The following is a 25247-nucleotide window of genomic DNA, read 5'->3' as shown; positions in this document are numbered from 1 at the left end:
GCCACTACACAATGAAAGTCCACCAGCTTCTACGTCCAGATATCGCAGCGAAGCCAAACGGAGGCAGATTGGACCTCAGTTTAAGGCCAATTCAAAGCTGTCACACACGACTATCTTGAGTTCAAACAGCACTTACAAAACTCGACTGTGTGCCGAGCGGGGAAAGCTCGGCTGCTTGTAAACCGCGTGTTCATGCACCGCTTCCTTTCATTGCTGCGTTGGACCATATTTCTCAGACACAAGGAGAGATTGTTCTATAACGTCATATTTCTTCGCTTTATTAGCTTCACACTCTCCCCACGCTCAAGCGTTAGTTCGTCCGCACTCGACGCAATGTGTCTATACGAGAAGAGAAAGGCCGCTGCCTGACGCCCGGCCTGGTTTTGAAGAGGGGGGGGGGGGGCAGTAAAAAACAAGCACATATGTTTGGAGCAGCTTGTCGATAGACTGCAGAAGGATGTTGTAACTCTCTCTCTTAATAAAGAAGAGTTACGCTGCTTCCTGTGGGTCTTGTTGTGTTTGGCTGTGAGCTTTTAAGTGAAGTGCCACCTGTTTTCGGCAACAGGGAACACGCGGAGGGGGGGGGGACTGAGGTTTGATGAATCGGACTAATGCGGTCACAATAAAATGGCCACATACTCGGACCATCAACAATAATGCTCATTAATAACCTGAATACGCAGCATCCAAATCCGTTTGCGAGTCTTTTTTTGCACAACAATTGAATTATTCATTTGCACACAAATGAAGATCAAACCCCCCTTTTTTTATGTTGATGGTTGATTTGATTCAATGAAATCGCATTGAAGTTAAGGACGTTCATTGTTTCCGCAGGGGGGCATTGGACAGTTTAAGAGCCGCTGTATCAAAAAATAAATAAACGGGGAAGCAATTGTCGGATTGATTCTTCCTTAGTTTAAATTCTGGCTTCTTGCAGCATCTTTTGTGTCGTGATGATATTTTTACCAGAATCCCAACACGTGTACTTTCTTCTCCCTGCAGGTGAATCCACGTATCTGGACGATCACGGACCTCCAGCACCAAGAGTAAGTCTTCCTCTTTATCTCCTTATGTTATTTCCTGTTACATCCCTTTTCCTCCTAATCTTCCTCTTTAAAGTTACCCCCTTTTTTTTCTCCCCCCCCCCCTTCCTCTCTCCCTCTCTCTGATGTGCTGCCCGGTGTTTGCAAGCCAGTTCAGTCCAGCCGGGATAAGGGTTAGGTCTGTGTGAACGATCTGCGTGTGAACTCTCTCTAAATACCAACTAGACCTGGCTTCAGCGCTACAGTATAGTGCTGTGAGCTCCGTCTCTCGCCCCCTCTCCCCCCCTCTCCCCCTCTCTCCCTCTCTCGCACAAGGCGCTGACACAGAGGCCTTGTATTCATCCAGCTGCACGTCTGCGCGACCATCTCTCCTCCGTCCTTCTCTCCCCGCCAACTTCTTTCTTCTTCTGTCGGCGCCTTGTTTATTATCTCCTCCTTGAATCAATCACCACCTTATTTTCACCTCTTAATTGTCACAATTTTTTTTTCTCCGCCTCTGATCGATGAGTCAGTAGTTGGAGTCAGTTTCTTGGTTGGAACGTTAACATTTGGTCACCGGTTTGTTGCTGTAATGAGCAGCTGTTCAGTTAGGTCACATCTGGGCTTTGTTTGTGAGTTAAACCAGGCATCCACAGTTTTATGCAGATAATAGTTAAAACAACTTTTTTTCCAGCGAAAATCAATTTTTCAGCAAATCTTTCTGTTTCAATCACAACTAGTTCACAGTGGCAGTTTTCTTTATAGTGACTAGCTTATGCCAAGCTTTTAATAATATATGGGCTCGTAGAAATTTAATGGAGATGAAGTCTAATAAGTCAAAAAATAGTTTCCACCATTTTGCATCAAAGATAAAACTGAGAATAGAACAGCTGAGCAATGTACATCATTGTATAAACACAGAGGCTGTGGAAGTCGTTTTGACACAGAAAAGTGTGATTTTAATGGAATGGAAGGAAAAAGATGAATTTACTCCATGAATTATTTCTGTGTCATTAGAAGACAGAAACTCTTTATAATTGTTGTTTTAGGTCATTTAAGCAGACATTGATCACTTGAAAGAGTTGTACTCCATATAACTCTGACATGTTTAAACTGTTGATACAACCATCTGGATCGACTCCAGTTTGCACTTCCTACTCACAAAAAACGCTCTACAAGCAGAAACGTGGTCTATCAGAGGCTCGCCGTGCGTTTTCTACCTGGGCCTTCTTGAATGACCTCAAGATTAAGAAGATTAAGAACCTGCCGAGCCGACCTAGAGGACCTCAGGCCTCTCTTAGATGCAGAGGGGCTGAATCTGATAAAAGCTTTGAAAGAAGCTGCACTGGAAGCAGCTGTGCAGGCTGGAAGCAGAGCAACAATGGAAAACAGCAGCGGGTCCATGGATCTTTCTTGGTTCCATCAGGCTTCATGCAGAGCTGGTCGTTCCACGCAGAGACTGATATGAGTGCATCCGACATCCTTTAAACCGCATCGTTTCACTCATTTTTTGTCTTTTGTCTTTTCCGCTGCAGTGTAACGTTAAGCCACGTTGGTTTCTGACCCCACAGCTGGATGCGCTGTCAGTCAGCTTTTACAGCTGTGGGGTTTGGCAGTTACCTGTGTGACTGTTACCTGTTCAACAAACACCTGCACATGAACAAACATAGCAGAATGAATGTGTTTTCATTTGTTACAGATTATTTGCGTCTGTATTTATTTATACTTACAATCGTGATTTAATTATTTAATTGCAAAAAATATGACGGCGTCTTCTGAACTGACAGTTATGTTACTCATATGAACACAAATCCTCCGCCGTACGGGACTGAATGGCAATTAAAATGAATTATGTGAAAATTATTCTTGTAGCAGACGTACAGACTGCTCTAACTTTAATAATATCCTTATCAAAAAATGTTTTTCACTCTATTTTGAGATGTAAATTATTCACAGTGAGTTCTCTCCTAAAAAAAAAAGGTATAGGCAGTAAATGAGGTTTAGGAAAGATGCAAATGCCACATTATCAACAAGTTGAACTAAATGTGATTTGAATTTGGTTCCCCTAGTTTGAGATCAATAAAGTATTTCTTCTCCCGTCCGATCACCATCGACACAGACCTTTGATTGATTCCACACACGTCGTCGTCTCGTGTCAGTGGGCGAGCGCCACATCGAGCGCATCCCTCGTTATCTTTTCGCCGTAGACCTTCTGCAGCTGAGATTGATTTTCTGTTTCCACGGAGGTTGGTCGGATTGCAGCGCCTGGACGCCGAGCTTCTGCTAAATGAAGGCAGAGATTAGAATTTGGGTTGAAAGCTCAACGTGAATGAGAGCGTGTGGAAAAACCACGCAGCTCTCAGAATAGAGTTGCGAGTCTTTGAGTTTGGAAGCACGGCAAGAATGTCCCCTTAAGAGCATCCCTGGCGTGTTTTCTTCTTCTTTAATTGCACTAAATATTGAAAAAAAATTCTGGTAAAAAAAGATGAACAATTGCAAAAGCAATAGTGGTGCTCAAATTAAACTACGTCTATTTTGTAGACATCAAAATCACAAATTTGCTTTCAATTTCTGTCCCAGCAGCCTCACATTGGTACAAGAAGAAGAAACCTTCAGCATGGACTGAAGTACAATAGAAGGTCCTTGAATGCCTTTTAAGAATCCCACATAATTTGAGTATTTGTTAATATTAGACGTTGTGACTCTTCATATTGAGGGGAACCGGAAGTATTCTAATGCAAAAACCGAATGTTCGATTCGAACAAAAGCTTCTTCCGTTGTCATGAAGTTTCTGTGTTCACCGACTGCAAAGGAAGCGTAAGGAGTCTCCCGTTTACCCTCCGCCTCTGGAAATGAATTCATCTTAGTTCTCCTAAACACGCTCGGATGGAAACTCCGCTGTCGCAGCTACTTAGAGCAGCGAGACTCCCCGGCTTCTTTCTGTGTGGGCGCGCGGAGTAGAATGGTTTGCTCATTAATAACAGGAAGGGCCTCCGCTGAATCCTTAACATGCGGGACGATGTGTGTGTGTGTGTGTGCGTGGTTTTGACATGTAGCAAATCAGTGCATGTTCGGAAACTTGCTGCTGCTGCTGCGTGACTGCAGGCAGCTCACTTCCAGAGGTGTGTGTGTGTGTGTGTGTGTGTGTGTGTGTGTGTGTGTGTGTGTGCAGAGTGGTGTAAATGAAAGGACACTGAGGAAGTCAGAGGAGAGATGGAAAGGGATGGAAAGGTGCAGCTTCATTCTCATCCTCGATGCCTGTACATCGCCGTACACCGAGTGTCCCGGTCAGACGTGGTGGAAAACGGCAGTCACATGATATTACGCCCTGGATTGACCTTTGACAGAATCCCTCACTTGCCACATTTCTCACAGCATGATTCAAGTCTCACGATCTGTGCTTGTGGGAACCACAACAGCGCAGAAAACGACGGCGTCTCAAGGCCGTTTTCGTGTGTCATCACACCAGCGGGAGAGGGGGGGGGGGTCATCGGTGTGATAAGCTCGAGAGGTCTGTAGCTACTTGGCCAAACACTGAGGAATGTTGGACTGCTGTCCAAGAGAACCTCCTAGCTGCTCAAAATATTTTCTCCCAACTGAGTGTTGGATCTTTTGTTTTTCTGGTGCATGAAATTGTTTGCAAAGTTCCAGCAAGTGACACAAGCAGAATTGTTTTTTTCCAGCGGTCCCGTCCTCACCTTGGGACGGTTCCCTTGGCTCTCCATCCGCGGTTGTTCATTCCCTTTATTCTTCCCTCCCCGTGACAAACAAATAAAAGACACTCTCAACTGTTGTTGTTTTTTACGAAGCCTGTGTGGGACTGCTGGTGCTTTTGGAAGGGAGACAAAATCAGCGTGTGTGTGTGTGTGTTTGACCACGCTGAGCTCCAGAATGTGGAAACCACGGAGCCCAAAGAGCCCTGAGATCCACTGGAGGTTCGTGATCCTTTCACGCCCACGATGGAGAGCGGAAGACGCCGTTCGGGCCAACGATCAAACCCGCTATCAAACGAGTCCACGGTCGGTGAGACCGGCTTCCAAACACAGATAACCAGAACCGTCCACAGGAAAGCTTCGCTTGAAGTGATCAGGAAGTGGGGTTTTAAGGCAAGACAGAACTGATCTGCCTCTGCTGTTTTTGTGGTAGATCTCTATCGGGTTTACTGGAAAGGACATTTTCCAGATGTCTTTTAAGTGACCTGTCTCCCTCTGTCTCATTCTCTCCTTAATTCCTTCAACTGGCCCAAAGTTGCTCCTCGTTCTCACTAAAACATCCGCTCCGATAGCCGTCGTTCTTAAGGGGCCACTTGTGTAAACCTTGGAGGCCCTTACAGATAATTGCCAAATTAGTGCATTCTTTCTGCCCGTGTGCTGAAATGTGTCTCATTTTCAACACGCGCGTCGGCCTCGACAGCCTTTTTCCTGCAAGCAGAGATTTACTGTCACATGCCTCATTTCCACTTTCCTTGGGTGTCTGAATCACGGCCGAGCTTCTTGTTTAATTGGTGAGTCACGAGGCGTGTGCATCCTAAGCGTGTGCGAGCTTTGTATGTGTGGGTGTGTGAAACAAATGACTTCCGAGTTGCGTCTCTCTCACTCTGCAGCGAAGAGCAGCTGACTCATTGAGCTCAATCGATGATTAAGCGTGCGAAGAGAGAAGATGAAACCATGCGCGCCTGTTGTCAATCTGTGTGTGTGTCCCGTATGTCAAAGGGTGCACGTTGCAGGGTCAATTGAGTTCAGCCCCAGGGGGAGTATGTGAGAAGCAGAGGGTCAAAGGTCGCAGGAAAAGAGCCCCCTTCCAGAGTTAAATTTCTTTTTTCTTGAATATTTTTCTCACACTTTCCTTGACTTTCATAGGCAGTTTTGTTTGACTGTTGCCTTAAAATATGATATATATTACGTGTGTTATTATAATATATGTATTCTATACAATCAAAACACATACCAGTAAAAGTCATATTGTAACACCATACAAAAAACAATGTTTTTTAACATAGAAAAAGAAAACTTTCAGCTTTTTCTTTTCTCATTCCTTCTGCGTTTGCCTGTGTGTGTCTGCAGGCGCTCCTTTTCCCCAGCCAAGTGGTTTATAACCGCGTGGGGAAGTGCGGCAGCCGGACGGTGGTCATCCTGCTGAGATTACTGGCCGAAAAACATCAGTTCAACCTGGTCTCCTCTGACATCCACAATAAAACACGCCTCACAAAACATGAACAGGTAAGACAGAAGACGTGATGTTGCAGGATGGGTTTACATGATGAATTGTTACACGTAGAGTTAATAACATACACAAGAACATTTGACATTTAAATTTGTTACCAGCCAATTGAAATTGGTTTCCAGATCCCTCTTCTGAAGCCGCTGCTTATGCATTAACCATTTCTATAAATATTTAGAGTGATCTCTATCCCATAATTTGAATTATGGCAACCAGATTCAAAGAAGCTGCTGCTGTGAAAATATCCCCAGTAAATGGTATGGAACACACAAAAAGAGTTTAATTTATTCATATTTTGCACTTTACTTTGTGGTCACAGTGAAATCATAACAGCAGCGTTCTGTGTTGGTCTTTCATTCACTGTGAAAACTCTTTTCTTGTGCTTATATTACTTCATGGAACATCTCGAGCATATAAGTGTTGTCTTTACAGAGGAGAAGGGCTTTTGTTGAAAAGGAGACACTGAGACGTTCCACTGGGAATGCCAGCGCAAATGCCAATGTGCATAAAGGACATCTTTCCTCGAGATATAATCCCTGTTTTCTTTAACTGTACAAATAGATAATGTGAGTAAAATTGGATTTTGGATGATTGGGTGTTTGCTGACGTGAACAAGGCGTGTTTTTGTCGAGACTCGGCCTTCACCAGATGATTTGAGTTCAATTTACTGGGAGAGTAACAGCTGTACAGAAGTTTATTATAATCGAAGTCTAGACGTGGACAGAGTATTCAGAACTTAAATAAAAGTACAGATAACACAGTGTAAAAATACACAAGTGAAAATTTAGAAGCCTGTAGAAATGCAGATGTACTTTCATCAAAATACAAATGTTAAAAGCCTAAAATGGCCTTTTTTAGGCTGAAATATGTTAATATGCTATAATGTTCCTACCAGCCCAACCCGGTTTCTCTATAAGTTTATTACGTTTTTGTACTCATAAAATGCATAATATTTGTACTTAACTAGAGATCACTTGCCGACATTCTCTGATGAGGGGGGGGGGCGTGAAAAAAATAACGTTCCGCTGAGGTTAACGTTTTTTTCAGTAGCAGTGAAAGAAGAAATATTTGATTTGCTCTGGAACAACAGTTGAATGGCCACACATCCCATTCCGCTAGAGCCACTTCCCACTGATGCAACGCCTCTTCTGGTAAACTGGGGGAGAAAGTGACTTAATCTGTGCGGGGGGGGGGGGGGATGACTCATATCCGCGCGTGACGTCATTGGCAGAAGCCCTTGAGGGTACAAGCTACGCGCTGACTGCTGCTTCGCCGGCCGGCAGACGGCTAAATTCGTCTAACCATCGCCGACCGCCGGCCAATGTTGAAACGGCTACTTGTTTGTCCGTCCGGCTGCACACTCGGGGGGGGGGCAGAACACCATTAGGCTCATTAAATGTCAACTCTGGGAATGATCCCGAGAGGTGCGCCTCAGAAAGAGTCTGTGCATTCCAGTGTCTGTGCAGGGGGGGGGGGGGGGGTGTACGCCTGTGCTGTGATTCAGTGCAGCTCCGTCTCTGTGCGTTTATTTGCATTGGTACTTGATTGTCGTGTTGACCTATGCAGATCCAGACGCTTGCCGCCTATGTTTAGAGATGATGGTCCCATCTGCTTTGGTTCTGTCTCCGGTCCCCCCCATTTTTGGGTCCTTATTCCTTCTCCGCTCTCCCAGCAGTCCGCTAATGGGTTTGATTCCTTATGTGTGTGTGTGTGTGTTGCCAAGAATTGAATGGGCCGTGTTTGTCTGGAACTTCGGCGTTTTTTATTGCGTATAGTGCACCATCTGTCCGTTTCAGCACACAGGGCCAACAGGCTCGGAGGAGGGGGGAGGGGGAGGGGGGGAAGGGAAGAGGAGACATTTTTCCACCTTTTTTAAAATCACCCAGAAACAGAGAGACAGCACCTTCACTGTGAACGTGTCTGCGGTCGCGTGGGATCCCGTTTCCTCCCTCTCACCGAAAAAAAACACGAAAAACGGCAGACAGTCGCTGCACGGCCGCGGGCCTCGCGCATCTGCATCACACGGCCACAGACGCGCAAACACGGGACAGAGTCGACCGGCACAAACACAGATTGTAAACCGTTATTCCGTGGTAGCGTCTCGCCCGCTGCACTCAAAGCAAACGGTTCGAATCCAGTTTGGTTGCATTCAGAGAAAGTGATGAAAAGCGTCTTTTCGTTCATGTTGGGACCGGTCCTCTTGCTTTCTGAAATGTGTGGCCTGCTTATTCGTATCTGTGACGCAGGTGTTTACTTGGGGTCGCACACAGGCAGATTTAGATTCAGCTGGATGCAGATAAGCGCGCCTTCTGCTTTTTCGGCTCTTCCTCCGTTTCCCCCCATATGAGTCCAGTGAGGTTCCACGGGGGCTCGAGGGGGGAGGGAGGGGGACTTGCAGGTATGTCTGGAATCTCGGACTGTCCTCCACTTTCCCTCTTTCTCCCTGCAGCTCTCCCTGGTATATGAGAGGGGGTCTGGCCAGTCAGACAGACCACAGGGGTCGGTCAGAAACCCACACACACACACACACACACACACAAACTCAACAAATGTGCTGCTCAGGGTCCGCACATCAGCCCGTGTGTTTTGGGGGAGGGGGCATCGGGGGGGTTAGCTCTGGGCTAATTGGTCTGGACGACCGGCCTAAGGGGAAGCATGCGGATGATAAACGCTTTAGCGCGTAGGATGGCGTTGGATTAGCGGAGGCAGAGCACGCGGCAGGGACCCAGAATGGTGAATTCATTTCTGAAGCTCGTGAAAGTTTTTTTTTTAGCATTTTACAGCAGCAGCTCCACAGAAAGTGGAAGCAGAGTGAGTGGAAATGTACTGAGTTTATAGAGGAGAAGGAGGGTGTTCAACCCAAATCTGACTGGGGCCTCAGATTAACTTCCCCGTGTACATAAACAAGTATACACATTACTGTCGCTGTCCACATATTCTTGCTGTGACTCAACAGGTACCTTCACAGAGTTTATGACAGCAGGACATTCAGTCCCCTCGGATAATCAATGCACTTTTCTCAAAAGATCTTTATATTAAAAGTGATTCAGGTGTGAGCCATGGGGGCGTTTTCTGCTGTGCTTGCACTATTTCTGTGAATGTTTGCATTCATACAGATCACAGTCCAACTTTGGGCTTTTGAAATGTGATCCTCTTGTTGAGGCACTTTTATTATTAGTTTTATTAAGTCTAGAAAAGAAACACGTAAGCTGTTCGTAAGCTACGTTAACATTAGAGCTGTGGGAAATTGAAGTCACTTTCTAGACCGCAGCATTTTGGCGATTGATATCAAATTGTTAGGATGTTTCCAATCGGAGTCGATTGACCATAATTATGTTTTCTCCTCAAATGAAGAGGTCATTTGTTTTGCAAAGACTTTCTCCAAATGACGTTGCGGTTTCCAGTCAGTGCGTTGCTTTGTGTAATGAAGAGCCACCTTTTCCAACTCATTAATTCCCAATCTGCTCTGCTGCTCTCCTTTGAAACCGCCAGAAGGTTTTTTTTCTCTGTGCCTGTTTCCGAGGAATGCCTTATTGATGGTGTTTTAGCTCCTCCGTTGCTCTGTTTAATCTCCCCTGGAAGCCCCCAGAAATCACAGAATCAAACCTGGAAATCCCCTACAGTGCACAGGTGGCCCGGAGTCGGCCTCGGTGTCCTGCCACGGGTTAAATCTAAAAGGTCACTGAGGGTTTTGAAATCATTGTGTATCCTCACCGAGAGCTCGACTGTCCGATGGCGCTATTGATTGATCCAGCAGACGGTACCACAGTTTGCTCTCTTTCCGGGCGCTAAAACGTAGAAAATGGAGAAATATCAACTCCCAAACCCTGCTATGCTGTTTCATCAAAGGCCCAAATCATGTAGTGTGGTTTTCACTTAAACAAAAAAAACCTGCTATTTGCATTAATTGTCATGTTCATCCAGCTTCCTGCATCTCATCTAGCTAAAATCTGGCTTGTTCAGTTAAGCTACAAAAGCACAACCAGCTTTAGCCTAAAGAGAACCTTTGTGCCTCCTGGAATCCTGGTTCAATTGGTTCAAACAATTCAACGAATGCCAAAACAGCATCTGGATCAACGTTTTTACCACAACCGCTGTTGGATTCACCTCCTCGTCTGTTTCTCCACGTGCACGCCTTCTGTCCCCGGGGAATCAATGAGTCCCATGCCGTTGCCGGTTGGTCAGAAAGGGCCGCCACACGGAGCATACGGGGTCGGGAAAAGGATGAAAGAAGCTGCCGACCATCGCATTGATTGCTGGCAGGAGAAACGGAGCGTCTGGCAACAACATGTGTCACTGAAGTGGAAGCGGCATGTGGCTGTCATCATGCTCCACACCCGTAGTGGAGCTTGCTTGGACGCGCAGCAGCAGGGTGGACGGGTCCGTTCCAAAATTGTGGAGAGAGAGAGAGGAGAAAATAGACATAAGATCATTTAAGGAAAAATGGGTGTCACGAACTTCAGAAGAACCAAAAGTCTGAGCTCTCAAATTTCAAGCACTGTAATTTTTGAATTCTTAATCTGCATAAACTAATGGCAGAAATCCAATGAGGCCACTAGTGAATTCAATGGAACGAGTCTGCATGTGTAATTATGATATTCGACGTTTGCTCCACTTACATAATAACTTAAATATCTGACGGCGTAGCATAATCCCACGAAATCATGAGATAAATAACTAAGAATTAGGGTTTAGTTGTGTCGTCCTCCGTCAAAGAGGCCTCTGCACTGTATGGAACTACTGTGGTATGTTTATTTTGGCCACTGTGAGCCTGGATCTCCTTGAAAACCTGGAAACCCTTTGGAATGTGCCTGATGTGTCATAGCCGCAGAGGAAGAAGGAGCTTGGAATAACTGCTGTATACCTTTTTAACTTTCTAAGTGCTTCTGTTTCTGCTTTTTTTTGGGCCTAATTCTCCTACAACGTAACACTTAAATTGATCAAATCAAAATTTTGGGGCATTTTGCAGGTGGATCTCATGAAGAACATCAGTAACATCCCTCAGCCATTTCTCTATACACGGCATGTTCACTTCCTGAACTTCACCAGGTACAGTAGTGCGCCGATGTACAACGACAGCACTCCTAAAAAGTTACTATTCTGTGTCGTTCTCCGCTTTGTTATTGACGTTTGCCGTTTGTCTCCTAAGGTTCAGGATAGAGCAGCCGGTCTACATCAACATAATCCGGGACCCCATCAACAGGTTCCTCTCCAACTACTTCTTCCGTCGCTTCGGTGACTGGAGGGGTGAGCAGAACCACCTCGTTCGCACTCCAGGGATGAAAGATGATGAGAGATACCTGGTGAGAGACCTCTCCTTTTTACATCTGCACCTTCATTCTAGATGCACGGATACATGGAGTCAATCTTTGTCTGATATTGTCTTTCTCTGACACTGAGTTGATTCATTTGTCCCTTTAGAAAACGATGCATTTACACGATAAACTGTTGCCTCAAACCTTTTAATGGTCTCACGTTAAGTGACACGCGGAGCCAAACAAAAACTCGATCGATCAGCCTTCTTCTCCTCTGTCGGCAAACGGTCGTGGTCAGAGCGCCTGTACATAGTTTCACACAGACAGACGGACGTGATGCCCAATCGTGGTCTTGGGTGTGTTGGGTCTTGAATGCTGATCCGTTTGCAGTAATGGAAAGAGCTGCCCGGTGACTTCAAACCTGTAACTGTTTGGATTCCAGGCCGGCTGGTCTCATAACCTCGAGCTCAGTTGAGACACGAAGTGAAATGCCGTATACTCATTCATTATTCTGGTATGAGCTTTATGTAGACAAATTATGGAGGCACGGAGCCCACGCAGTGTTTTTGAAGACATTTTACAGGGTAGACGCTGCTTTTCTTCTATGGTGCACTGTGTAATCCTCCGGGAAAGATCATGGTAAGAATGAATTTCCACTGGCCAAATCTTTTTAAAATATATATATGAGCAGTGATGTCTGCTTTCCTTCACTCCGTATATAACACTGTGTTAGACGTCATGTTGCTGGAGGCGGAAAGGCAAATTGTAAAGCCGCGGCAGCTTGATGCTACACCCGATATTTAACTCTGATTATGATTCCAATTAGAGACCCGATTCAGTGGAACCACATCAGACGGTCGGTACCGTGCGTCTGCTTCGCAGAGTTGTTTACGTCTTTGGCTCCACACTCAATAGAGCTCACGTTTGAGAGCTTTACTTTCATTTTCACGTGTCCATTCGTTTTAATGCCGCGGAGGCGCTGCCGAGACACAGTAAGGCTCCCAGAGGTCAACAGGCCGAACAGAGAGGCAGACAGGAGGAGTGTGTGCAGATCGTCCCGGCTTGAATCGGACTGCATGTAATTAAGTATCGCATCGCTTCCCGCCGAGTTTTTGGAGCATGTGAGTTGAGTTATTAAAGAATGCAGACCACAGGGGCCCCTCGCTACAGTAGAAGGGGGTAGCTGGGGTGCTGTTAACCGGCTCACCTGTGTGTCTGCGTGCGTGTGTGTGCACGTTTGTGTATTTAGACTCCTATATTACAAGAATCAATTTGTGACTCATTTTTTCCAAAGTGATTGTTGGTGCTCGCTTCCTTGGTCTTGCTATTTGTAATATAGTATGTGATGTTTTACTGTAAGTCTTGTGCTCACGTTTGTGGTGAACTTCGGCCATTCTCTGGCAATAGACCTGATATTTTTCTGCACACCAAACACTAAAGTGTCTCTAAGCTTTTTGTTTTTACTGTTTTACTTTACTGCCATGTATTTTAACAGTGACTGCGAGTAATGTGCCACACACGCATCCGTACAGTATCATGCTGTTTTTCTACAGTTGCTGCATGCTGTAAAATCTTTGGAATAAACCTATCTTGTCACAGATAAACAGAGACTGGAATGACGTAGGTTTTGCAAACAACCTACAACGTGTGTGTGTGTGTGTGTGCGTGTGTGTGTGTGTGTGTGTGTGTGCGTGTGTGTGTGTGTATGTGTGAGTGTTTGTCAGTGTTCCTACACATTAATACAGACAAACACTTCAGGTGAGTTCTCACGGCTCAAAAATACCGGTCTGACCCTGTGGGTTTCCCACGGAGCCGATCATTTCCCAATGAGTGAACCGTTGTCAGGTGACCCGACATTCACAATGACACATGAATACTCCCATAAAAATGAGAGAAAGGCTTTACTGGCGGCAGTCGTGCCGCAGCAAGCCTTGACATTTAAAAACAACAGGGTGGTGACTACACAGGCGTGTGAATTTAAAACAAAAACACGGCAACTTAGTATTTTCTATAAATTGCCATTTAGGTTGAGAATAAAAAAAATAAAAAATGTGCAGGTTTTCAAACTGGGATTTGACCCCAGTGTGCAAACTGTCTTGGGAAAGTTTTGCATCATCAGTGAATCCTCATTTGATTCACTCATTTCTTTCAGCGAAAGAACGTCTCTCTTCAAAATGCTAATAGGAATTAATTATGAATTATGAAATACAGAAAAAACACTGGATCTTCTCACCCTGATATTCTTTGAATATTAAAAACAAATTGTTCCTAAAGTTCTGAATCGGAACAAAAGCAGGGCGTTCTCATCACGAGTTCGGACACGACCTGCACTCAACACAACGGTGTGACGCTTATCGGTTTTCCAAAGGTTCCTCTGGGTTTTTTTTGCTGTGGTTTCTTTGCTTCACTGGTCACCAGTAAGTTCTGTTCCCGGCTCACAGTGCAGCTCAGTCATAAATTCCATAGAAAGCCTGCAGCCGTTTGGTGAATCATATACAATCGCGCCACAGAATTCAGCTGAATGGGGCAAAGAAATAAAAAGCCAAAATAAAGCCTGGCTAAGACACACACACACACACACACACACACACACACACACACACACACACACACACATGGTGTCCTGCCCTGAATCCATGTTTACACCCCTGTGAGTGATGTTGTGTCTCTTTTTTTTAACAGCTCAGTCACCTGGTTCCCAGTGTTGATCCGCAGGCCGCTCGTATCTCATCCTAAATAACAGCCTGCGTCCTCCGGCAAGCGTCCGGGCCCCACGGTCCCGCCCGACCCGACTTAATCTCAGTGATCGATCACGCCGGTCGCCCAGTGCTGCTTTGACAAACGTCGACTTATCACAGTGTGAATCTCAAAGGCGGGCCTTTTTTTTGACGTGAATCGTCGCAGCTTTCGTGGTTTTTTTTTGCTTTAGAGCCCGCCGGCTTTTCAAATAACAGGCCCGTCGACGCGCTTCGTCCCTGGTGCTGCCGTACACGTGGTTCTGAGCAAACCTGCGCGCGCGTGAGCGCCAGTCACGCTACGTGGAGTGTTCCGCTGCTCACGTCACCTGACACGAATTTGACTGGCAGTTCCTACATGTGCATTTCTAATCTGTCCAGTTGTTCTTGGCCCCTCTTTGCTTAATCACTCCCACATTTCGAGGAGACGGTGTCGTAAAGTTCACGGCTTTTATCCCATCACTGTTTTTTCTCATGAAACCCGAGCTTAATCGCTGCGTTGCGACAAGCCACCGTTTGCTTGGTGGTAAAGAGGGACACATAGATGCATGCACGCCTATAGTCTTCTTATATTTGATGCCTCGGCCGAGGGGAAGTGAAGGGGCAGTGAATGGCGCCCTCTAAGGGCGACAACAAGTCATTACGGTTCTGGTTGAGCTCCATCTACTGCATACTGACTGTAAAGGAATGAGTGATGTAAAATGAATAGGATGGTTACGTGCTCGTCTCCTTTCAGGATATCAACGTGTGCATTCTAGAAAATTACCCAGAGTGCTCCAACCCCAGAGTTTTCTACATTATCCCGTACTTCTGTGGACAACATCCCCAGTGCAGGTATCTACAAACCTTTCGAGGTTCCCGACAAAGCATGTTAGTGTTTTGGACCTTATTCGACGTCTGATGTGTACCTTCTCTGGGTCTTCTGGTATTTCTTCTTTCTCCACCAGGGAGCCTGGAGTATGGGCTCTGGAGAGGGCCAAGCAGAACGTGCAGGAGAACTACCTCCTCGTGGGTGTCCTGGAGGAGCTGGAGGACGTTCTGCTTCTGTTGGAGAGGCTCTTACCTCATTACTTTACCGGAGTACTCAACATCTACAAGAGCCCCGGTAGGTTCACAGCACATTTGTGTGTAATTGATAATTAGGTAAATAGATCATTGATTACCTGAGTTCTGGTCTTTCTTTTGTTTTTCCACTTTCTGAAGACTATAAGAAGATGGGGAATATGACCGGCACCGTGCGTAAACACACCCCCACTCTGGAGGCCCTGCAGGTGCTGTACCAGCGCATGCGCTACGAGTACGACTTCTACAACTTCATCCGAGACCAGTTCCACCTCATGAAGAAAAAAATTGGGCTGAGGTCCGTCTCGCGACCCCCCGCCCACTCGCTGGCTTTCCTTCGAGAGCTGGCGCTCCGAACCGCAGAGCCTCTGGATGAAGACGAGGAGCTGGAGGCAGACCTGGAGGACGCTAACAGCTGGCTGGTCCATCCCTGAGGGCTTGTTGGGGTGAACAGTGGATGTAGCCAAAATCATTTTAAAAAGCTGACGGGCTCGAATTGGCTGGAGGTGGCTGGAGGAAGCCTGACGGCGAAATGGGAGAGTCCCCCCCCCCAACTGTCAGCGTTCCTGAGAAAAGTGAGGGTTTGTGGATCCGGAAGCTCGTGTTTTCTCGGGCTCTTTTATCTTTAATAGACTCCTACAGGCTCGGCACTGAGGACTACAGAGTTGGGTAATTGGAACGACAAAATGCTTTATTTAAAAACGTGAACCAGGATAGTGGGAAATACTGTTTTGCTCAATTTGCATGACTCAAGTTTTGTTTTAATTTGAGCTTGTTTTAAAAATCATTGTTGTAATCTCCAGGAGAGATCAGCACAAGATGAGGATCGTTCTACGTGTGGGGAAATATTCTAAATATTGATCACTGGGGCTTTTACTGTAGGAGAGGATTAAGCCCAAGAAAGAGGTTCATTCTTGATGAAAGGGAGGATGTCGTAAAAGCTGGAATGAGAAAAGGCATCCGCAAATAAAAGGTACCAAAAACCCATTTTTGTATATTAACCGTCCCACTAACAGTGCGAGTAACTGAGAATGAACCTCGGCGCACAGCTGGAGGAGTTGTGGCAAAAAGCAAGTCAGCAGAGTTGGTTTAAGACATTTTTGTAAGATATTATTAGGTATAAATGAGGGTTGAACAATAAGCACTCAATTATGAATTCAAAGAATTCCGTCTGTGTGCATGAATGATTGAGTTTGACCAAACCAGTAGTGTATTTTAGCATCGCTTCATGTTTTGAGGCGGGTCATTTTTTTTTTTTTTAACGTTAAATTAATTTATGGAGCGTAGTTTGTTTTATCCAAAGTCTAAAAGATTGAGCTTGCCAAATATTAGTGTTTCTACTGCAATACATTCCAAGACTATATAATGCATTTTTCTGAGGTGACTTTTCATGAAATAACAGAGTAAATTAAGGGATTTTGGTCAGAAAACTGGACGGTAATTTTCATTTCAAACATGATTACGTTGCTGTTTAAGGGAATGTTTTCCATTCAAAATATTATCATGAAAGCGTGCGAAGTGTTACTATTATCCAGCTGAACCTTCCAACTACCCCGCAGCTATGCACAGTATATGTTTTCATTCATGTAAACATCATCAAAGAGCATTAACCATAAGCTAATATGTGACCTATGTGGTGCAATCTACCATCCTAATCTCCATTGTTTGTACCTTTTCACTGTCCTGGTTTGTCTTCAGTGGTTCTTTTTTGCCCGTTTAATTTATTATTTTGTATTCGTTTGCATTCCAGATAAGATACTCAGGAAGGAAAAAATATGTTTAATAACTTTATTATTTGTGTTTTGGTTTCTGAACTATTCTTGGTATTTTAAGGTTCAACAGCTGAAACTAAAGCAGTTCATCATTTTAAAGTCTTCAGAATAAATGTCCTCTTATCATTGCAGCTATTGTCTCTGTTTTACTTGTATTCTTTTATGAATATCGTTTTTTAATACTATATACTGTTTTTAACGACAATTTTCAGCTTGCAACACTATGACCTTTTTCATCATTTTCAACACAAGAATCATCACTTCTTTAGACCTACGATACTGTGACTGTTTTTCTATAAACTAAACTAGAACCTTTTACTGAATACCAATCGATAACATTCTAAGATTTTTTTGACATGCTTTACTTTTTACAACAAACTAATTCAATAACATTTTTTGATATGCTCTGCTATGATATTTTATGGCTTTTTCTGTCTCGCAAGCCAAAAGATTTATTACTCACTATTCTTTTATTATTAGTATAAGTATTCTATCATTTGTTTCTGACTTTCTGGACAGGCTATACTATGCCTTTTTGGGTCGTACTGTTTTAATCACTTTTTACTACCTGCTTTACAATAACCTCACCTTTTTCTGACATGCTATCTAATTAACATTAAGTATTATGACATTTTATGACTTCTTTTGACAGGTCTTTTTATAAACTTTTCCAGTCTCTAACTTTTTTGCTATTTTTTATGGCTTTGGTAAACTACACCATGACACTTTTCTTTCTGTCACTATTTCTGACATGATATACTATGACCTTTTTTGACCTCACATGCCACAGACTATTGCCTGACATTTTTTTTCTTTATTGACAAGCGGTCAACTTTTTTTAACAACCCCACTAGGACCTGAAGTTCCCTTTAACTTTTTTTTCCCTTTAACATTATTCCAGCATCCGCCCTGCGCTACGTGATAGTGCGTGATTTACTGTGTTTGGTTTACAGCCCCTGTGCCAACCTGTGTTTGCGTTACAGCAGAAGCACTGTTGCGGTTTACGTCCTTCCTGAATCCCAGAGGTCCCGACTGAGTCTAAAGCTTCATTTTGGAACTCACTGCCTGGCAGTCAAGGTTCAAGTGAAGTGAAGTGAAGTTTTTCTGTACACACACACAGTGTTTACTGGTTGTGCACCCGCAGAATTTCTACTCAAAGGTTGGACACGGGGAGCTTGTTCGTGTGCTGGGTGGAGCAGAGGTGGGGGGGCAGTGTGGACCTCCCCCTCAAACAGGGGGATGTTAGTGTCGGTGGGCTGTAAACAGGCCGGCTCTGTGTTCCTGGTGAGACAAAAATAGATATCCTAGTTTTCCAGCGTCAGGTTGAACAAACGCCTGAGAGACAGAGAGAGAAGAAGAAGAAGAAGAAGAAGAAGAAGTATCACTGTAAATCCACAGTTGTTACAACAGATGCATAGAAACCAGACAGACTGCAAAAGGGTTGTGTGGTGAAGAAAAGTGTTATTTTATCCCAATGAAATAAAAGGGAAATATTCACACAAAATAAAGGCTGTTCAGAATTCGATACTGAACATGAACGCTTTCATTGCGTCAGGATGTCCAATGATTTTAATGGTTTTCCTTTGGATACAAGCACCATACAAGTTTTATATTAGGCAATGCTACCATATTGCAAAAGACATGATTACGTGTCCATATTGTTGTGGTTTCTGTCTTTGGTCCAAATATTAGGATCAATCTCCTGGTCTTGGATCTCCAACATTCTGTAATACCTAGAGTGCATACATAGAATAAGCATGTAGAAAACCAGAACGCTAACTAGTCTACAAACACACACACTCATATTCCCTAACAAAGTTCAGGCTTTGTGTTATTGCCTGCTGGTGTTTCTTGTCACAGTACACAGTTCATATTTTCTTGGTCTTGGACACATACACACTCACACACAAACAACACATTTAAGACATTTAAGTTTCTGTGTGTAATGTGTCAGGACCCTAAAAAGCTCCCATGTTGGTCTCTGCAGAAATAAATGTAAACAATTAAGTTATTCTTTTACAATCCACAAAAACAGGACGCCGATGATACTTCAGCCTTTTGTGCGTCATTCCCTACGGACGTTCAGGCCTTGGCTTCCCGGTGGTTCATCTCCAAGCCGACCTCTGCGTTTTTGTACCCCACGGCTGAGTCCTTCTTGCTGGGCTGGTTCCCCAGAGCTTCGGCCTCTTGCAGAGTAGTTGTTAGAGGTTTGCCCAGAGTCTCAGGCAACAACAAGGTCAGCACTCCGATGACGAATGCCAGGATCCCAACAATGAGCTACACGGGGGTTGTGATGAGTAAATCAAATCAAATTGTAGAATTTGTTGTTTCCAGCAAATATATTATTGTGGAAAACTACGGCAGAAGGAACAAACGACGACTTCAACCTTGTATTCAAGCAAACCAGTCAGTGTGTACCTGTGGCAGGTAGATCCAGACATCGGCCAGGTACACGCAGAAGGGCGCCACCACACTGCCAACGCGGCACATCATACTTCCACTACCCACCGCCAGCGACCTGGAGGGAGATCACTCATTACTGGTAAAGAGTAGCACATATCCAGCTGCACACGGCGCTGTAATACAACTGTATAATTCAAACGAGGCTTTTAAATATGCACTAACATACAATGCTGAAGACAAACATGACTCTTCCTTCTTTCAGTAATGGTCATTCCTTGAAATTTGTAAACAATTAGGCCTCCCTGTTAAATTGAAGAAGCATTTCTATGCAAAGAGATCTCTGAAAAGCCGAATGTAGGCCAGATGTCCTGTGTTTCCTGGTGCTGTGTGTTTTTTTTTGGTTTCCGTTTGCTCTGACCTGATGATGGTTGGGTAGAGCTCGCAGGTGTACAGGTAGATGAGCCCAAAGGCAATGGCGATGGCAAACTTCCCTGTCATAGCGAGGGCAATGGCCAGCGCATCAATGTCCTGGGGAGAGAAATCCGTTGGACAGTGAAGCAATAACGTCCCGTGTTTGTCCCACGCGTCATAGTGAAGTAATCAGAAACTTTGTCTTGCCCTCGGGCACCTCGTGTTCCCAAGGGGAAACATTTACTGTAGGAACCTGTAAATAATATCATTGCAGATTTCATCACGCACAGAAATAAAACACTTGAGCTTTGACCTTTGATCTGTCCATTCATTTGACCACTGACTTAGACCAAGAGCACGGACTCTCACTGCACTCTGAACGTAAGTCAGCACTGCCTTGGTTCTACTTCATCACGTTTTAACAAGTGAATTAACTCATTTAATTTGGTGTGTAACATCACTATATTCTTTCGTAATTTGTTTTTCTGGTAAGACACTTTTAACCTTAAACATTCCTGAGAAGGTGTTGCTGCTTCGCTCACTTTTAATTTGTGTCATTGTTGGGAACAAAAAAAAAAAGCTAAGCTATTATTATACACACCAGAAGCTAAGCTATTGGTGTGTCGGCATGTTTGTAGTATTTAAGGCAGCATGTGGCAACATGTGGGCTGCGTGAATGGACTCAGCCTCCTCTATGGGCATGAACGCTGGCCATCTTATTTCTAATAGGATGGATTCTGATATGCATTTAGAATCGTATCTATGCCTTAGATTTCCTAAAGGAGAAAAAAGGGAGAACAGCCGCGTCGGAGTTTGTCGAGTTTGTGATCACTTTGTGATGCCAGAAATTTCCCAAAAATGTTGTGTTGATAATATGCAGAGCAAAGTAAAATGCTAAAGACAAAATATAAGGGCAAGTGAAAGTCTGTCCTCTGTCTCCATGCTGCTATTTCTTAGCTCACACTTGTTGACCGCTCTGTGCAGAATGGCAGTCAATGTCAAAGGTCATATTTGCTTGAGCAGACACAGCAGCTGTTTGTCAACCCATCCATTAGCAGTACTAATTTGGGTCAGAGCTCAGAACACACATACAGGAAAATGCGTGTGTCACATATCATATGAATTACTTCATTAATCATATTGTCACTAAAACCTGAATATAGCACTGATGATGCACCTAAAAATGAAATGTCTTACACACACACACACACACACACACACACATTGACTCTAAGTACGTACATCAGGGACCACAATGATGAGCATACAAGCAACCCCGGCCAGGAGCAGAGCTGGGGCACAGGTCTTCTTCCTGCCAATCCGGTCCATTGCAAAACAGCCAACCAGATAAGAAGGAAGCTCCACTGCACCTGGAAACAGCCAATGGCAGCAGCTGTGGGTCAGAGGTTATCGTGGCACCGATACGCTGACACCGAGACATCTATCCAGGAGACCTAAAATAACATGGACCTACAATGTTGGTGGCGCTCTGCCTACCACATGCTTCACTGTCCGCCCCCAAGTGAAATAAATAAAAGGATAATTATAAGTATTCCAAATGGCCTTTTAAAAAAAAGCACTTAAATCAGTGGTGTCTGTTTAATATAAAGGTATTTATGTGAACCCTGCATATCATATAAACCGCCGAATTGATCAAATCAAAGACATAACTGGTACTAAATGTATTTAAGAAAAAAATAAGAAAATAACAAATAACAAAACTTATCAGTAAAAACAGCAGATGAGGAGTTGCTATTTAGAAGTAAACAAAGCCAAACTTGTGAATCGAAATGATCTCACTGGCCACTCCGAAAAACACCTACGTTGTCTTAACTATTACAACCATAGAATGATGAACATTAAAGCACTGTATTTCTCATTTTTTCAATGCACATTCACACTAATGGGGAAAAATCACTGACCGGCCAGGAAGAGATTCATGTACTGGTTTCCTCCCAGGTTGACGGAGCCCAGAGAGAAGACGTAGTAGCCCAGACTGCCGATGAACCAGATGGCCCACACCGTGCACGTACGGCCAGCCATCCTCCAGGTGCTGAAGAGATCCAGAATGGAGAGCTTCTTTTCGGGCTGCGGCGGCCGCTCCTCCGCCTCGCGCAGCAGAGCTCGGCCGTTCTCCCTTTCCTCCGGCTCCAGGAGCTCCTGCACCGTCAGCGTGCACTCCAGGCCGTTGAAGCGGGCTATCGAGTCCAGCAGGGTCTGAGCGTCTTCGTGGCGGCCCTTGGCCATCAAGTAAAAAGGCGTCTCTGGGAACTTCCAGCAGAGGAGCAGGAAGGGCGACGTGCACGTGGAGAGGACGAGCTGGTAGATCCACCAAACCCGCACCAGGTAACCGGTGAGAGCCACCACCATGACGCCGACGGCAAAGGCCGCATGCACGTGCATGGAGGTCCACGTGCGTACTTTGATGCCAGTGAACTCGGTCACGTAGACAAACACCACCACCAGGTAGCCGCTTGACACCTGGCAGGAGCAGAGATGGGAAGGGGGACGGGAAGGAGAAGCCAGGCTTTATTTGTCAGTAGTTTTACCACAAAATACAACATTGTTTAAATATTTCATTTTAAATGTGCCACTCGTGGGAAACATACTGGGAAAGGAAAAGGTTGTGAGGGAAGTTTTGTCACAGTCTGATCCAGACTAACATTCAAGTTCAAATGGACATTGTTGCTTGCTGCAAATGTTCATGCTGTTCACTCTTTACCACTTGCATATAGACAAATATCAGCAACAAGTTAACATGTTGAAGGTTGTTTTCTTTGTTGGATCTTAAGTTCCTGTAGAATGAGCCTTCGCTATCTGAGTCTATGTGAACAACAGCAGCTGTGGCTGAGGGGGTTGGGCACAGTGGACGAACTGTGAGACAAACTTTCAGCTTAACTCGCTTCCGTGTGGACTCCAAACTAAAGATGCTGTTTTACGCACATATAACATAACATAAGTTATTCGTGTATTAAATAACTGTGCTCATTTAGATGGAGACCTGCTGGTAATATCTCAATACAGTATTTCATGGTCAGGATGTTTTTGCCGTACAGCTAGCAACTAACCTCTTGCTTAGGTTTTTATTTTACAAAAAAACAAACCATTTGTTTTGCAAAATTGTGGGAATGTACTAAACATTTATACCACAGTTGCTTGCCTCACTCCTTTCTTTTGGGATGCGTGTTTTTATTCCACATAAATTGATATGTGCATTCCACCAACCAGGATTATTTATGGAGCCAGTAGTTTTAAAACCTGCACGAACACACAACCACACACGATAGTGCACACACACACACACGCACACACACACACACACTGTACCCACCATGGCAAGCAGGAAGCGGAGCACCACGAAGTAATAGTAGTTCCCAGCGAACGCTACGGAGACCCCGAAGCCAAACTGACAGACGCTGGTGAGCATCAGGATCTTCACGCGACCAACTCTGGAGAAAAGACAGACAAACCCAAAGCAGGTGGAAGAGATAAAGGGAATGATTTCATCTTTAGAGCAGCATTACGTAAGCATTTATGGCATATGATTTATTACATATAAGAATACAAACATTGTATAATAAAAAACAGAGGTTCTTCTCTTAAATGTGGGTTTTCCTCAGTAGTAGGCACAACCTTTTGGCTGTGTAACGTGATCCGTCAAAATCGTTTTTCCTGCCTGACGGTCACTCCGATCCTCTCTCTCATAACGCTTCACGGCCCAAACGCTTAGTACCACACCCATTACCTCCCCAGTGTCAATTCCCCGGTTTGGCAAAAAGGCGCCTTCGTCCTGCAGCCTCGCTCACCTGTCAGCAACGTCCCCAAACACCAGCGCTCCGATGAGCACCCCGAGCATGAAGGTGGGCTGGCACAGCTTGGCCAGCCACTCTTTCTCACACACCAAGTCCCATTGGGTCACGATGCTTTGGAGAACCTCCGTGTGGTCGTAAACAAAGTTCCCGTCGCAGGCCTCCGCCGTTGCGTTGCCACCAAAGTTGTACGCGAAGCCCCCTGGGTCGATGCGCAGGGCGCGGCGGCACCGGCCGAGCTCCCACTGTTGGCCTCCAGCCGTCCTCGCCACCAAGGGCCCGGTTCCCGGCTTGAAGACCGGCAAGATGTCTTCAAGGCTGGATGCGGTCTGGTTGCCGTACAGGACGTCGGTGATGTTGCCGGGCACGCCGCACACAAAGTTTGGCGTCTGCACCAGGAAGACAGAGGCCAGGTAGTGGATCCCACAGGCTATGGCCTGGAAGACAGCGGCAAAGTACAGGCATGCCTGGAATCTAAGAAGGAAGAAAAACGCTTTAGAAATGGGCTCAAACCAGAGCTGAGGAGAGCAATCAGAGAGCAATTTATGACCGAGTCATAAATAATGCACAAAAAAGGGTAAAAATGTACATGACCAGTGCTCTGTGAGCAAATATATTTAGTGAAGAAGTATATTTCTACTTGAAGGGAGATACTGTAAAAGATAGTTAATATTAACGTGTATTTTCCTACTTAATTGTGTAATTTTACTAACAGTTTTACTACAAGTTATTTTACAAAAATATTATATTATTGGACACACATCTGTTTTTTGATTTTCTTTTTGTAAATAATCCCAAAGCATTCTGCTCACGTGAGGGAAGGTGAATGGTATCTGCGTTTGTATCATGGCACAAAAATAACCTCACACGTCTAGAAGTCACTGTCCACAAAACTTACCAACTGGCTGTCGGTGGAAGGAAAATAAGAATCGATTCAGAAAAAAACAAACGCAATATTACCTTTTGAAATGTCCGAGGTGGTCGAATATTCTCTCTACGCTCATTTTCCCTAACGGTGTGTGGAGCCTCCGGTGCCGGTGCGCGAGCCGCGTCTGACCGGGCGCACGGAGGGCAGCGGGGGCGCGCGGCCACACGCGCGCACCACCACACGCGCGCACACATCTCCCACAAAAAAAACACACAACCTCACGGTCAGTTAATTACGGACCGGTGAGCTCTAATACGTCAGTGATTTAGACACACTGCTGTTTATTGTCTTTGGATTAGACTGATGGAGGGCGACGCTGGGACACGTGGGACACGTGGGACACATGGACACGTTCCTTCTTCTGAGGAGACAACTTGTACAGCTTGAATGCAGTTGTAATGAGCCGCTGAGTACAGAAGTACAGGGGTCAGTTCTCTGAAACAACACCAAAATAAATAACACGCTCTGTTTTCATTTCATTGTTTTTTTTATTAAGAATTCTAATATTTTATTAAGTTTACCGTACATCCAACTAAATGTGTCTCCATCTGTTTCTGCACATTATTCACTTTTTTTATTATTGTCTGTGAAACGTCATCAGATGCCCATTTAGATTCCCTGATCACCTAC

At 44.8% G+C, this 25247-nt stretch overlaps 2 protein-coding genes and 1 long non-coding RNA gene across 3 annotated transcripts in view; 1 reads left to right on the top strand and 2 right to left on the bottom strand.

Moving 5' to 3' along the window:
• Window positions 1-17197, top strand: part of usta (uronyl 2-sulfotransferase a) — a 38305-nt gene extending 21108 nt beyond the window's left edge. The window contains exons 2-8 of the mRNA XM_040159931.2: window positions 1003-1046; window positions 6086-6241; window positions 11212-11291; window positions 11392-11545; window positions 14969-15066; window positions 15180-15337; window positions 15436-17197. Of these exons, the coding sequence (XP_040015865.1) occupies window positions 1003-1046; window positions 6086-6241; window positions 11212-11291; window positions 11392-11545; window positions 14969-15066; window positions 15180-15337; window positions 15436-15728 (983 nt within the window). The 3' untranslated portion in view covers window positions 15729-17197. The remainder of the gene's footprint in view (window positions 1-1002; window positions 1047-6085; window positions 6242-11211; window positions 11292-11391; window positions 11546-14968; window positions 15067-15179; window positions 15338-15435) is intronic.
• Window positions 9894-15279, bottom strand: LOC144389387 (uncharacterized). The gene is made up of 3 exons (XR_013453387.1): window positions 15141-15279; window positions 10350-10594; window positions 9894-10030 (listed from the first exon to the last, which is right to left on the bottom strand). It is a non-coding gene; the product is annotated as an uncharacterized LOC144389387 (long non-coding RNA).
• A 1310-nt stretch (window positions 17198-18507) lies between the features above and the next one.
• slc22a16 (solute carrier family 22 member 16) lies at window positions 18508-24786 on the bottom strand. The gene is made up of 8 exons (XM_040159930.2): window positions 24650-24786; window positions 23687-24163; window positions 23212-23329; window positions 21803-22361; window positions 21123-21250; window positions 19888-19997; window positions 19485-19584; window positions 18508-19343 (listed from the first exon to the last, which is right to left on the bottom strand). The coding sequence occupies exons 1-8, from the start codon at window positions 24691-24693 to the stop codon at window positions 19149-19151; spliced, it is 1731 nt and encodes a 576-aa protein (XP_040015864.1). The 5' UTR covers window positions 24694-24786; the 3' UTR covers window positions 18508-19148.
• Between the last annotated feature and the right edge of the window lie 461 nt (window positions 24787-25247).

Source organism: Gasterosteus aculeatus, chromosome 18, assembly GCF_964276395.1.
Source record: "Gasterosteus aculeatus chromosome 18, fGasAcu3.hap1.1, whole genome shotgun sequence".
Taxonomy (NCBI): Eukaryota; Metazoa; Chordata; class Actinopteri; order Perciformes; family Gasterosteidae; genus Gasterosteus; species Gasterosteus aculeatus.
This window is presented reverse-complemented; position numbering and strand designations above follow the sequence as displayed.

What these genes read in the sequence shown, in the direction of transcription:
- slc22a16 (XM_040159930.2), bottom strand. Translation starts at nt 24,693, where the DNA reads ATGAGCGTAGAGAGAATATTCGACCACCTCGGACATTTCAAAAG. An exon ending in TTTGGGGACGTTGCTGACAG is followed by an intron (nt 23,330 to 23,686) that starts GTGAGCGAGGCT and finishes TCTTTTCTCCAG; the next exon opens with AGTTGGTCGCGTGAAGATCC. An exon ending in TCATCATTGTGGTCCCTGAT is followed by an intron (nt 19,998 to 21,122) that starts GTACGTACTTAG and finishes TTCTCTCCCCAG; the next exon opens with GACATTGATGCGCTGGCCAT.